This window comes from Heterodontus francisci, chromosome 22 (assembly GCF_036365525.1).
Source record: "Heterodontus francisci isolate sHetFra1 chromosome 22, sHetFra1.hap1, whole genome shotgun sequence".
Lineage (NCBI taxonomy): Eukaryota > Metazoa > Chordata > Chondrichthyes > Heterodontiformes > Heterodontidae > Heterodontus > Heterodontus francisci.
In genome coordinates this window covers 42,318,521-42,336,239 of record NC_090392.1, presented here as the reverse complement: position 1 = coordinate 42,336,239, position 17,719 = coordinate 42,318,521, and the positions used below count along the sequence as shown (strand labels likewise).

The 17,719-nt window shown below is 49.3% G+C and overlaps 1 protein-coding gene across 1 annotated transcript in view; it reads left to right on the top strand.

Annotated features, from left to right (window-relative positions):
- tmem45b (transmembrane protein 45B) overlaps positions 1–17,719 on the top strand; it is a 32,233-nt gene that overhangs the window by 5,999 nt on the left and 8,515 nt on the right. The window contains exons 2-3 of the mRNA XM_068054317.1: positions 1,424–1,618; positions 13,321–13,533. Of these exons, the coding sequence (XP_067910418.1) occupies positions 1,444–1,618; positions 13,321–13,533 (388 nt within the window). The 5' untranslated portion in view covers positions 1,424–1,443. The remainder of the gene's footprint in view (positions 1–1,423; positions 1,619–13,320; positions 13,534–17,719) is intronic.

The window sequence follows — 17,719 nt, the reverse complement described above, 5'->3', positions numbered from 1 at the left end:
AGATGGAAATAATGAGCCTGGTGAGTTTCTGCTGATTGAGCCCCTTCAAGGAGGGTTTTCTAATTGAGCATCTCTGAATCACACAGGCACCAGTAAATGGTTCAGTATAGATTTTCAAATTACGTTCAGCATTTTAAACTTCAGAGACAGGATTGACTCACGAACAGCTCAAATTCAGTTCTCAGCACCAACACCCAATTGGATTTCCCCCGGATTCCTTCGGTTCCAGGGAGATAGACTCTGCCTGGTTTGAAACACAGAATCCAATTGGCCCAAATTGGCACGAAACTGGCAATCTCACTCTAGAGGGCCACTTGTCCCAGTTGGATGGCACTCCTGCCTTTGAAGCCGACTTTGGGTGCCTGCAATTCTTGGGATGGTGCCTATCACAAGCAGTTTATCAGTCGGGAGAGGTGGGGTCTGGAATTGGGTCTGGGACCCAGGATCCATCCTAAATTCAGTCACAGGGTCATGGAAGGTGCTACATTAATGCAAGTTCTTTCTTAGATCCGTTTGCACACCTGTATTAGCTAGCTAGCAAGCAAAACAGTATGCAATGCCAATGCAAATTACTTTTGTTGTCAGGATAGAGCTAGCTACACCATATTATAACATTGCATTAGCAGCCAGCCAGCCAGCCAGCCAGCTAAACCATTATATGATAAAAACCAGGACTGTGAGAAGTAAATTTATTATTCAACCAGTAAAGTAGCAAATAATTTTCCACTCTGGAAAACGCGATTAGCTAGCTGTCCTAGTTAGCTAGCAAGCTAATAATAATACATTCAACCCACTATATTTTTTGGAATGTACCTCACTGCCACAGCTACATCGAAGTCCTTTGTGCTCGTTGTTGCAGTTGCAATACATAGACAAGCATCAACCCAACAATTCTCAAGGTGATTCCTTGTGGATGTTTTGATTGCTAATAAAGTTGTGCTGCTCTCCATTGATATTTGTAGACTTAGCTTTATAGAGAGAGAAATATGTTTTAAATTGCACTGTGTTTTGATGCCATTAGATTGCCTATACACTTTATATACAGATTAATTGCCCCCATGTCCGTGGCTGAGTCAATAATTGTGTCAAATGTTCCTGGTGCAATATGTTGGTGCCTATCCAGACCTACACCTCTCCGCCTCTCCACCTGGCTTTCCTCCTTTAAGACACTCCTTAAAACCTACCTCTTTGACCAAGCTTTTGGTCATCTCACCTGACATCTTCTTTTGTGACTCAGTATCAAATTTTGTTTGATGACACTCCAGTGAAGGGTCCAGGAACGTTTTAGTAAAGGCGCTCTATAAATGTAAGTTGTTATTGTTGTTTTCGGTGATGGTTTAACCCAGTGCTGGACATGGTGAAAGGCAGAATGTGGGCCTGGACTGTAGAAGTGAGCAGAGTAATGAACTGTCTCTCTGCACAGGGTGACAATCCCAATCAGCCATGGCGAATTTCAAAGGACACGCTTTGCCAGGCAGCTTCTTCCTGCTCTTCGGGCTGTGGTGGTCAGCAAAGTATCCGCTCAAATTCTTACTGAAGAGGAATAAATGCTCCAGACTGTGCTTCGAACGAGTGGAGCTTGCTGAGGGAATAGTCAAAGCAGTTTTCTCGCTGGTGGGTGAGTACTCTGAGTCTTTGAGGTGATTGTTTGCTGCCTCAGGAAGTAAATGATCAGATAGTGAGGGAGCTGGAATTTACCCTGAGACAGAGCAACTGCTCAAACACACAACCCACAGTCCACCCCCACGTGCAACCTCCACACACTCTCATGTACTTACACACGCACACAAACACACCCTCACATAACCCCAACACACATTCCACACCCTCCACCCATACACATACACACCACACACAACCCCCACGCACACAACCTCACACACGCACACAACCTCCACACAGGCACACAAACCCCACACACGCACACAACCTCCACACAGGCACACAAACTCCACGCATGCACACAAACTCCACATACGCACACAACCTCCACACCACACACAACCACCACACACACAAAACCTCCACACACAACCTCCACACACGCACACAACCTCCACACAGGCACACAAACTCCACACACGCACACAAACGCCACACATGCACACAACCGCCACACCACACACAACCACCACACACACAAAACCTCCACACACACACAAAACGTCCACACACGCACACAACCTCCACTCGGCAACACAAACTCCACACACGCACACAACCTCCACACACGCATACAACCTCCACACAGGCACACAACCACCACGCCACACACAACCCCCACACGCACAAAACCTCCACACACAACCTCCACACACACACACACACAACCTCCACACACACACACACACACACAACCTTCACACACACACAAACTCCACACACCCACACAACCTCCACACACACAAACTCCACACACCCACACAACCTCCACACACCCACACACACAAACTCCACACACCCACACAACCTCCACACACACACACAAACTCCACACACCCACACAACCTCCACACACACAAACTCCACACACCCACACAACCTCCACACACACACACACACACCCAAACTCCACACACACACACAACCTCCACATACACACACAAACACCACACACACACACAACCTCCACACACACACAACCTCCACACACACACAAACTACACACACACGCAAAACCTCCACACAGGCACACAACCTCCACACACGCACAAACTCCACACACACACACAACCTCCACACACACACACACACACAACCTCCACACACACACAAACTGCACACACACACAAAACCTCCACACAGGCACACATCCTGCACACACGCACACAACCTCCACACACACACACAACCTCCACACACACACACACACAACCTCCACACACACACACACACACACAACCTCCACACACACACAACCTCCACACACACACACACAACCTCCACACACACACAACCTCCACACACACACAACCTCCACACACACACACAACCTCCACACACACACAACCTCCACACACACACACAACCTCCACACACACACACAACGTCCACACACACACACAACCTCCACACACACACACAACCTCCACACACACACACACACACAACCTCCACACACACTCAAACTCCACACACCCACACAAACTCCACACACCCACACACACAAACTCCACACACCCACACAACCTCCACACACACACACAAACTCCACACACACACACAACCTCCACACACACACAAACTGCACACACACACAAAACCTCCACACAGGCACACAACCTCCACACACGCACACAACCTCCACACACACACAAACTCCACACACACACACAACCTCCACACACACACACACAACCTCCACACACACACAAACTGCACACACACACAAAACCTCCACACAGGCACACAACCTCCACACACGCACACAACCTCCACACACACACAAACTCCACACACTCACACAACCTCCACACACACACACACAACCTCCACACACACACAACCTCCACACACACACACAACCTCCACACACACACACACACAAACTCCACACACCCACACAACCTCCACACACACACACAAACTCCACACACCCACACAACCTCCACACACACAAACTCCACACACCCACACAACCTCCACACACACACACACACACTCAAACTCCACACACACACACACAACCTCCACATACACACACAAACACCACACACACACACAACCTCCACACACACACAACCTCCACACACACACAAACTACACACACACGCAAAACCTCCACACAGGCACACAACCTCCACACACGCACAAACTCCACACACACACACAACCTCCACACACACACACACACACACACACACAACCTCCACACACACACAAACTGCACACACACACAAAACCTCCACACAGGCACACAACCTCCACACACACACACAACCTCCACACACACACACACACAACCTCCACACACACACACACACAACCTCCACACACACACAACCTCCACACACACACACACAACCTCCACACACACACAACCTCCACACACACACAACCTCCACACACACACACAACCTCCACACACACACACAACCTCCACACACACACACAACGTCCACACACACACACAACCTCCACACACACACAACCTCCACACACACACAACCTCCACACACACACACACACACACACACAACCTCCACACACCCACACAACCTCCACACACACTCAAACTCCACACACCCACACAAACTCCACACACCCACACACACAAACTCCACACACCCACACAACCTCCACACACACACACAAACTCCACACACACACACACAACCTCCACACACACACAAACTGCACACACACACAAAACCTCCACACAGGCACACAACCTCCACACACGCACACAACCTCCACACACACACAAACTCCACACACACACACAACCTCCACACACACACACACAACCTCCACACACACACAAACTGCACACACACACAAAACCTCCACACAGGCACACAACCTCCACACACGCACACAACCTCCACACACACACAAACTCCACACACTCACACAACCTCCACACACACACACACAACCTCCACACACACACAACCTCCACACATACACAACCTCCACACACACACACAACCTCCACACACACACAACCTCCACACACACACACAACCTCCACACACACACAACCTCCACACACACACAACCTCCACACACACACACACACAACCTCCACACACACACAACCTCCACACACACACACACAACCGCCACACACACACAACCTCCACACACGCACACAACCTCCACACACACACAAACTCCACACACTCACACAACCTCCACACACACACACACAACCTCCACACACACACAGACACAACCTCCACACACACACAACCTCCACACACACACACACACACACACACACACAACCTCCACACACACACAACCTCCACACACACACACAAACTCCACACACACACAAACTCCACACACCCACACAACCTCCACACACACACACACACACACACACAACCTCCACACACACACACAACCTCCGCACAGGCACACAACCTCCACACACACACACAACCTCCACACACACACACACATACAACCTCCACACAGGCACACAACCTCCACACGCACACACAACCTCCACACACGCACACAAACTCCACACACGCACACAACCTCCACACATGCACACAACCTCCACACACACACATACACAACCTCCACACACATACACAACCTCCACACATACACAACTTCCACACACATACACAACCTCCACACACACACACAACCTCCACACACACACATACACAACCTCCACACACACACAACCTCCACACACACACAAACTCCACACACCCACACAACCTCCACACAGGCACACAACCTCCACACACACACACAACCTCCACACACATACAACATCCACACACACACAAACTGCACACACACACACACACACACACACACACACACACAACCTCCACACACACACAAACTGCACACACACACAAAACCTCCACACACTCAAAACCTCCACACACACACAACCTCCACACAGGCACTCAGCCTCCACACACGCACACAACCTCCACACACACACAAACTCCACACACACACACAACCTCCACACACACACACACACAACCTCCACACACACACAAACTGCACACACACACAAAACCTCCACACACACAAAACCTCCACACACACACAACCTCCACACAGGCACTCAACCTCCACACACGCACACAACCTCCACACACACACAAACTCCACACACACACAACCTCCACACACACACACGCACAACCTCCACACACACACAACCTCCACACATACACAACCTCCACACACACACACAACCTCCACACACACACAACCTCCACACACACACACAACCTCCACACACACACAACCTCCACACACACACAACCTCCACACACACACACAACCTCCACACACACACAACCTCCACACACACACACACAACCGCCACACACACACAACCTCCACACACCCACACAACCTCCACACACACACAACCTCCACACACACACACACACAACCTCCACACACACACACAACCTCCACACACACACAACCTCCACACACACACAAACTCCACACACACACAAACTCCACACACCCACACAACCTCCACACACACACAACCTCCACACACACACACACACACAACCTCCACACACGCACACAACCTCCACACACGCACACAACCTCCACACACGCACACAAACTCCACACACGCACACAACCTCCACACATGCACACAACCTCCACACACACACATACACAACATCCACACACATACACAACCTCCACACACACACAACCTCCACACACACACATACACAACCTCCACACACATACACAACCTCCACACACACACAACCTCCACACACACACATACACAACCTCCACACACACACACAACCTCCACAAACACACATACACAACCTCCACACACACACAACCTCCACACACACGCAACCTCCACACACACACACAACCTCTACACACACACACAACCTCCACACACACAAACTCCACACACACAAAACCTCCACACACACACACAACCTCCACACACACACAACCTCCACACACACACAACCTCCACACACACACACACAACCTCCACACACACACACACAACCTCCACACACACACAAACTCCACACACACACAAAACCTCCACACAGGCACACAACCGCCACACATGCACACAACCTCCACACACGCACACAAACTCCACACACACACACAACCTCCACACTCACACACAACCTCCACACACACACATACACAATCTCCACACACATACACAACCTCCACACGCACACAACCTCCACACACACACACACAACCTCCACACACACACACAACCTCCACACACACACATACACAACCTCCACACACATACACAACCTCCACATGCACAAAACCTCCACACTCGCACACAATCTCCACACACACACAACCTCCACACAATCTCCACACACACTCAAACTCCACAGACGCACCTTCAAACTCCACAGACGCACCTTCAAACTCCACACACGCACACTCAAATTCCACAGACGCACACGCACACTCAAACTCCACACACGCACACTCAAACTCCACACACGCAGGCTCAAACTCCACACACGCAGACTCAAACTCCACACACGCAGACTCAAACTCCACAGATGCACACTCAAACTCCACAGACGCACACTCAAACTCCACACACACACGCACACAAACTCCACACACTCACACAACCCCGGCACACACAAACTCCACACATGCACACAACCCCTACACACACGCACACAAACTCCACACACACGCGCACAAACTCCACACACACACACACAAACTCCACACATACGCACACAAACTCCACACACACACAAACTCCACACACACGCACACAACCTCCACACACACACACAACCTCCACACACACACACAAACTCCACACACATGCACAGAAACCCCACACACACAAACTACACACACACACACACAAACTCCACACGCATGTACAGAAACCCCACACAAACAAACTCCACACACACGCACACAAACTCCACACACTCACACAGCCCTGGCACACACAAACTCCACACATGCACACAACCCCCACAAACAGGCACACAAGCTCCACACACACACACACAAACTCCACACACGCACACAAACTCCATACACTCACACACAAACTCCACACACTTGCACAGAAACCCCACACAAACAAACTCCACACACACACACAACCCCGGCACACACAAACTCCACACATGCACACAACCCCCACATACGCACACACAAACTCCACACACACAAACAAAACCTCCACACACGCACACAACCCTGACACACACATACTCCACACATGCACACAAACCCCACACACACAAACTCCACACACGCGCACACAAACTCCACACACAAACTCCACACACGCACACAAACTCCACACACACACAATCCCGGCACACACAAAATCCACACAGACACACACAACCCGCACACACACAATCTCCACACACGTGCACAGAAATGCCACATACACAACCTCCACACATGCACACAAACTCCACACATGCACACACAAACTGCACACACACACACAAACTCCACACACTCACACAAACTCCACACACACACACAACCAACCCCCACACAACCCCCACACACACAAACTCCACACACACACATACAACCTCCACACACACACGCACACACAAAAACTCTACACGCACACACAACCTCCACACACACACACAAACTCCACACACTTGCACACAACCTCCACACACACACACAAACTCCACACACACACACAAACTCCACACACTTGCACACAACCTCCACACACACGCACACAACCTCCACCCACACACACAAACTCCACACACACACACAAACTCCACACACACGCACACACAACCTCCACACACACACACAACCTCCACACACACACACACAAACTCTACATGCACACACAACCTCCACACACACACACAAACACCACGCACACACACAACCCTGACACACGCACACACACAAGCCTGACACACGCACACAAACGCCACACACGAGCACACAAACTCCACACACACACACACAAACTCCACACGAACACAATCTCCACACACACACTCAACCCCCCCACACACAAATTTCACACACGCACACAAACTCCACACACACACACAGAACCTCCACACGAACACAATCTCCACACACACACTCAACCCCCACACACACAAATTTCACACACGCACACAAACTCCACACACACGCAACCCCCACACACACAAACTCCACACACACACACAGAACCTCCACACGAACACAACCTCCACACACACACAACCTCCAAACACACACACAAACTCCACACACACACAACCTCCACACAAACTCCACAGCCACACACACAACCTGCACACACACAAACTCTGCAGACACACACACAACCTCCACACACTTGCACACAGACAACCTCCACACACACACAAACGCCACACACTTACACACACACACACACACACACACAACCTCCACACACACACACAACCTCCACACACACACACACAACCTCCACACACACACACACATAACCTCCACACACACACATAACCTCCACACACACACACACAACCTCCACACACACACATACACACACACACATAACCTCCACACACACACACACAACCTCCACACACACACATAACCTCCTCACACACACACACACATAACCTCCACATACACACACAACCTCCACACACACACAACCTCCACACACACACAACCTCCACACACACACACACACATAACCTCCACACACACACACACACACATAACCTCCACACACACACAACCTCCACACACACACACACACATAACCTCCTCACACACACACACACATAACCTCCACACACACACACATAACCTCCACACACACACACACAACCTCCACACACACACACACACACAACCTCCACACACACACAACCTCCACACACACACACACAGCCTCCACACACACACACACACATAACCTCCACACACACACAACCTCCACACACAACCTCCACACACACACACACAACCTCCACACACACACACACACACATAACCTCCACACACACACAACCTCCACACACACACACATAACCTCCACACACACACACACACACACAACCTCCACACACACACACACAACCTCCACACACACACACACACCACCCCCACACACACAAACTCCACACACAAACACAACCTCCACACACACACACACACCCTCCACACACACACACACACCCTCCACACACACACACACACACAACCTCCACACACACACACACACACACAAACTCCACACACACACACAAGCTCCACACACACACACACACACACACAAACTCTACACACACAAACCCTGCACACAAACACAAACAAACTACACACACGCACACACCACCCCCATGAACAACCTCCACACACACGCAAACACACACACATGCAACCTCCACAGACACACTCACCCACAAACACGCATAGCCCCAAACACGTCCCCATGCACAACCTCCACACTTTCACACGCAGATGCACAAACACCATACTCACACACACACATGCACTCTGACCACACTACCACACTGTCACAGTGACCAGTGTCACAGTGAACACATGCACACAGTGGGCTGGATTATTAAGCCCCGATTGGGGGTCAGGCACAAAGGCGTGCGCCGTGGAATTTTGTGCCACTGGCTGGCGTGCCGGTTCTCCAGCTCCATCCTGTCTCTGGGCTATTTTCCTTGAGATGGGATTGGGGTGGTGGCAAGACTAGCTGCAACTAATTAAAGACCCATTAAGGCCTATTGTCAGAGACAACTGGGTTCTCCCCTCCACATTGGTGGCCAGGCTGCTGATTCTACCTTTTAGTTTAAATTTAAAAAAATTGGAGAGGGGGCGCCTCCATCTTGGGGCACCCTCTCCCTCACCTACTTGCAAAGGCATCCTGTGCTGCTGCAGTGTTGGAGAGCCTCCTGATGGCCCTCCAGCTTCGGGAGTCTGCCTTCTCTTTGTTTATTCATTCATGGGATGTGGGCATCGCTGGCCAGGCCAGCATTTACTGCCCATCCCTAATTGCCCTTGAGAAGGTGGTGGTGAGCTGCCTTCTTGAACCGCTGCAGTCCTTGGGAGGTAGGTACACCCACAGTGCGGTTAGGAAGGGAGTTCCAGGATTTTGACCCAGCGACAGTGAAGGAACGGTGATATAGTTCCAAGTCAGGATGGTGTGTGACTTGGAGAGGAACTTGCAGGTGGTGGTGTTCCCATGCATCTGCTGCTCTTGTCCTTCTAGATGGTAGAGGTCGCGGGTTTGGAAGGTGCTGTCTCTGGAGCCTTGGTGCGTTGCTGCAATGCATCTTGTAGATGGTACACACTGCTGCCACTGTGCGTCGGTGGTGAAGGGAGTGAATGTTTGTAGAAGGGGTGCCAATCAAGTGAGCTGTTTTGTCCTGGATGGTGTCGAGCTTCATGAGTATTGGAACTGCACCCATCCAGACAAGTGGAGAGTATTCCATCACACTCCTGACTTGTGCCTTGTAGATGGTGGACAGGCTTTGGGAAGTCAGGAGGTGAGTTACTCGCCTCAGGATTCCTAGCCTCTGACCCGCTGTTGTAGCCACTGTATTCATATGGCTACTCCAGTTCGGTTTCTGGTCAATGGTAGCCCCTAGGATGTTGATAGTGGGGGATTCAGCGATGGTAATGCAATTGAATGTCAAGGGGAGATGGTTAGATTCTCTCTTGTTGGAGATGGTCATTGCCTGGCACTTGTGTGGTGTGAATGTTACTTGCCACTTATCAGCCCAAGACTGGATATTGCCCAGGTCTTGCTGCATTTCTACACAGACTGCTTCAGTATCTGAGGAATCGCTAGTGGTGCTGAACATTGTGTAATCATCAGCGAACATCCCCACTTCTGACCTTATGATTGAAGGAAGGTCATTGATGAAGCAGCTGAAGATGGTTGGGCCTAGGACACTACCCTGAGAAACTGCTGCAGTGATGTCCTGGAGCTGATGTCCCACATACCATCTTCCTTTGCGCTAGGTATGACTCCAGCCAGCACAGAGTTTTCCCCCTGATTCCCGTTGACTCCAGTTTTGCTCGGGCTCCTTGATGCCATACTCGTCAAATGCTGCCTTGATGTCAAGGGCAGTCACTCTCACCTCACCTCTTGAGTTCAGCTCTTTTGTCCATGTTTGAACCAAGGCTGTAATGAGGTCAGGAGCTGAATGGCCCTGGCGGAACCCAAACTGGGTATCACTGAGCAGGTTATTGCGAAGTAAGTGCTGCTTGATGGCACTGTTGATAACACCTTCCATCACTTTACTGATGATTGAGAGTAGACTGATGGGGCAGTAGTTGGCCGGGTTGGACTTGTCCTGCTTTTTGTATACAGGACATACCTGGGCAATTTTCCACATTGCCGGGTAGATGTCAGTGTTGTAGCTATACTGGAACAGCTTGGCTAGGGGTGCGGCAAGTTCTGAAGCACAGGTCTTCAGTACTATTGCCGGAATATTGTCAGGACCCATAGCCTTTGCAGTATCCAGTGCCTTCAGTCGTTTCTTGATATCACGCGGAGTGAATTAAATTGGCTGAAGTCTGGCATCTGTAATGCTGGGGACTTCAGGAGGGGGCTGAATTGGATCATCAACTCGGCACTTCTGGCTGAAGATTGTTGCAAATGCTTCAGCCTTATCTTTCGCACTGATGTGCTGGGCTCCCCCATCATTGAGGATGGGGATATTTGTGGAGCCACCTCCTCCAGTTAGTTGTTTAATTGTCCACCACCATTCACGGCTGGATGTGGCAGGACTGCAGAGCTTAGATCTGATCCGTTGGTTATGGGATCGCTTAGCTCTGTATCGCATGCTGCTTACGCAGTTTGGCATGCAAGTAGTCCTGGGTTGTAGCTTCACCAGTTGACACCTCATTTTGAGGTATGCCTGGTGCTGCTGCTGGCATGCCCTCCTGCACTCTTCATTGAACCAGGGTTGGTCTCCTGGCTTGATGGTAATGGTAGAGTGGGGGATATGCCGGGCCATGAGGTTACAGATTGTGGTTGAGTACAATTCTGCTGCTGCTGATGTCCCACAGCGCCTCATGGATGCCCAGTTTTGCATTGCTAGATCTGTTTGAAATCTATCCCATTTAGCACGGTGGTAGTGCCACACAACATGATGGACGGTATCCTCAATGTGAAGGTGGGACTTCATCTCCACAAGGACTGTGCGGTGGTCACTCCTACCAATACTGTCATGGACAGAAGCATCTGCGACAGGCACATGAACGAGATGGGTTTTTACAACAATTGACAATGGTTTCAAGCACTAATTGGCCAATTCAGGGAAAATCACAGGTGTGTGACTGTTACCCACACAGTGCTTCCAACCCCCATTTGACCCTGACGGCAGGGTCCTGAAGCCGACAGGGAAAATCCTTTCCAGTGTCACAGTGACCACACTGTATCATAGTGAACACACAAGGAGAATGAAGCACCTCACCCTGTCTGCTGTGCCCTGGCCCTGGCCTCTCTCCCACTCTCCTTACCCAGCAAGAACGCTAGAGCACTTTCCTGCTCTGGTCACAGTTGAGTTAAGCTGCTCGACCAGTTTGCTGAAACTACTTATTGATGGATAGATGTCGAAGAGTTTTGCTCTGATCATTTGTGTCTGGGTCTAATTCTAGGAATTCTGGCCGAACAGTTTGTACCTGATGGGCCCCACCTGCACCTATTGAGTGAGGACAGACAATCGTGGGTCAAACTGATGAACTGGCAGCACAGCACCATGTACCTGTTCTTTGGCATCTCCGGGATTATAGACATCCTGACGTACTCCTCACTCAGGATCCCCATTGGCCTCGACCGCCTGATCCTTTCTCTCGCAGTGTTTATGGAAGGTGAGTGGGATCATGGTCCTGTACACTGTTTGCTCCACTCAACAGATAACGCAGACGAAATCACTTTAACCACCTGTTATACACCATCAACAAGGTCAACATTACCTTCATGGTGCGTAACCCACCACACACTGACCCCCTGACCCCTCCTACATACACTGACCCCTCCGATACACTGACATCTCCATTCATACTGACCCGTGACCCACCCCCAGACACTGACCCCTCCCATACACTGACACCTCCACACACTACCCATCGCACCCCCCCCAACAAAGACACTGACACGCCCCCACAGACACTGACCCCTCCCATACACACTGACCCCTCCTCACTCAGGATCCCCATTGGCCTCGACCACCTGGTCCTTTCTCTCGCTGTGTTTATGGAACTCCTCCCCACACACTGACCCTTCCCATACACACTGACCCCCCCACCTCCCCCGAGGCCCTCCGGAAGCCTCCCCCCACCACTTATCAGGAAACTGGTAGGCGACCTTTGACCACCGATCTTTGCCCTCCAGCCTGACCTTTGCTCTCCAACAGCTGCTCTGCATTTGCTTCACGCTCAAGCCAACAGTATTTAAATGATACCCGAGAGTTAAAATACCCACTGGACTGAAACAGGCACATGATTTGCACACTTCCCAAATGCCAAATTCCTCTCCAGCTTCGCACTGATCCGCCATTCTCCCAGGACCTGTGCTATAAAAGGAAGGAACACTTAGTTGATACCCGCTTCTTTCCCAGCTCCCGAACTTTGTAAACTGGGCCTGCTCTGCTTCTGCAGAAAGACTCTCAATCAAACAACTTCAAAGGTACACGGTGCACCTGTGCACAGAGTTCACATCTCCCGCATCAATTAATAATCTGAAGAATAAACTAGCCAGGAATGTTAAAACAGATTGTAAGTGCTTCTACAAGTATATAAAAAGGAAGAGAGTAGTTAAAGTAAATATTGGTCCCTTGGAGCAGAGACAGGAGGTTTTTTTATGGGGAATGAGAAAATGGCAGAGACAGTGAACAAATATTTTGTGTACGGCTTCACAGTAGAAGACTCAAGTTTCATACCAGAAATAGAGGGGAACCAAAAGCTAAAAAGAGTGACAAAAAGAGTAAGGAAATGAAGGTAATTAATTTCATCAGAGAAAATGTATTGGAGAAACTTAAGGGACTAAAATCCGACAAATCCCAGGACCTGACAGCCTACATGCTAGGGTTCTAAACGAGACAGCTGCAGAGTTAATGGATGCGCTGGCTATGATTTTCCGAAAGTCCCTGGAATCTAGAACAGTCCCAGCAGATTGGAAGTTAGCAAATGTAACCCCGCTATTCAAGACAGGAGGGAGAGAGAAAACAGTGAATTACAGGCCAGTTAGCCTGACTTCAGTTGTTGGGAATGTGCCGGAATCTATTATTAAGGAAGTCTTAACAATGCACTTAGAAAATCATAGTATGATCAGGTAGAGGCAACATGGTTTTACAAAAGGAAAATTGTGATTGACAATTTTGTTGGAGTTTTTTGAGGACGCAACTATTGGGGTAGATAAAAGGGGAACCAGTAGGTATAGTCTAGATTTCCAAATGGCATTTATTCCGGACAGGTGGAAAGGGCTTGGGGGGGGGGGGGTCTTACTGTTCACCCCAATTGACCGCAATCGTGTTTTATTAATGATGCGTTAGCCCCTGATTGACTTTCAGGTCAAATAAGCAGACAAATGGCAGCTTTTCTTGTAGGTTAAAAAAAGATAACTATTTTTTGCATAATTCCCAAAATAGTCGCAACCTTGCGCACACGCACATTCACTCACACACACAGACACAAGAATAGATAGATAGAGAAAAAGGGTAGGTAGTTCAAAGTCCAAAATGAGGCAAGAGTTCATGGTTTACAGAAAACCTGTTGAATCTTCTCAGGAGGACAGTCTCTTTTTAAAGGTGCAGGCCTGGGTGTTTTTAGGTTTGAACTTGTTGAGGTGTTGTAGAGTTCTCATGATTATAATTCAGTACAAAGCCGGTGGTGTGGATTTTATTACCTTTATACATGGAGAATCTTACAGCCACTTTGTGGTGTCTCTGCTTTAGTGGTTGTTCAGTTGTTGTTCAGCAGCATTCTTCTTGCTTGGTCATCTCTCCTGCATAGCCGAAGACCCGACTGCTTTTTGAAGGTGTTGTCTTGATCTCTCTCTCTCTCTAGAGGGCTACCTTTTTAAGGTAAAAAATCCATCACATTAGAGTTTCTGTTAGGAGACACATGGCCCTCTCCCCTGGTGTGACCACACAATGGACCAGGATGCAGAGACCACAGTTATCGATTGATGTCTGAATTGGGACCATTCTGTTATTACGGTGCTATTTCACACCTATTGAATTTTGGTTTGGGCTGTGAGTCAGTCTGTCTCCAGAATCCTTCATTAGTTCATTCAAGTTGATGAGTCATTAATATACAATAGTGCTCTTTTCAGTTTCAAAGCGGTTCTCTCCACAGCTATTTCAGATGAGGTTAACGAATTCCATCTTTGCAGACAGGTTTGTTGATTTCCAGTACAGGAGGGGTCATGTGACCGTTACTCCATTTGACTGTGGTACTAGTGTCCATGTTCTTGTGGTTTTGTTTAACAGTTGATTTTTAATTCATAATTCTTCCATTTTATTGTTTATTTCATCATGGTTCCTTCCATATATGACACATTTGATATGGTGCCACACAAAAGATTAATATGCAACATAAGGGCTTATTGAGTCGGGGTAATATATTAGCGAGGATAGAGGATTGGTTAACAGACAGAAAGCAGAGAGTAGAGATAAATGGGGCATTTTCAATTTTGAAGGCTGTGGAGTGTCGCAGGAATCAGTGCTGGGGCCTCAGCTATTTACACTCTATATTAATTACTTAGATGAAGAGACAGAGAGTAATGTATCTAAGTTTGCTAATGCTACAAAGGTAGGTGGAAATGCACGCTGTGAGGAGGATACAGAGAGGCTGCAAAGAGATTAAGTGAGTTGGCAACAAGGTGTCAGATGGAGTAGAAGGTGGGGAAGTGTGACATTATTCACTTTGGTCGTAAGAATAGAATAACAGAATATTTTTTAAAAGGCGTGTAACTTGTAAATGTTGATGTTCAGAATGTGCTCATACAAGGAACACGGAAAGTTTGCATGCAGGTACAGCAAGCAATTCGGAAGGCAAACGGCATGTCTTTATTGCAACATGTATGCAAACTTTCTGTGTTTCTTGTACGAGCACACCTAAATCTCTCTGAACATCAACAGCTTTTTGAGGGAGAGAGTTTCAGATTTCCACTAGCCTTTGTGTTAGATTTGCTTCCTGATATCATCCCGAACAGCCTATTTAATTCCCCTTGTTCTGGACTCCCCCACCAGAGGAAATAAATTCTCTGTATCTACCTGAACAATTCCTTTAATGATCTTAACACATCAATTAAATCACCCCTTTTCTATTCCAAAGTGATTACTGACAATGCAGCCAGCGGTTTACGCCATCCGACTGCGCCAATCTGCACACATGCGTGGATTAGTTCCAACCCTCTGCGCATGTGCTGCGTTCTGCAGTGCCAGGACTGGTTGGCGCATGCGCAGATGATGTCATCGCGAAAGGGGGTCTGGGGAGCGGGTAGAGAGCAGGTGCGGCGAGAGCGCGGCCAAAGACCTTGCTGGTGGCGGGTGCGCTGTCCTCTTTCTCCCCGCCGCCCGTCCCCGACCCCCGCCGCCCACCTGCTTGCTCACCACCTCCGGCCCGCTCGCTCACGGCTCCCGGCCCGCTCACCACCACCCCCCCACCCCCCTACGACCGCTGGCTCGCCCGCCCGCTCCCTCGCCGGCCCTCTCGCTCCCTCCCCAGCCATTGTGTGCTGCCATGTGTTTAGGTTAGGTTGCCTTCGTGTGATTATTTGAGCAGCGCCATCTTTAGTCCTGGCAGCTGCCTGACGTCGCAGACTGTGACGTTTTAGTGGCACAGGCTGCATTTGTGCATGTGCCACTGCAGCGCCACCTAGTGGTGGTGTTGTCAGCAAACACAGCCTTTCTATTCAACAAATTACCAGCCTAGTCAATGCAAAATGTCATCATAATTTAACCAGCATCATTTTGCATGGATAATGAATTATATCTAATTAGATGGAATGTGCAGCACAGAAACATGCCATTTAGCCCAACTGGTCCGTGTT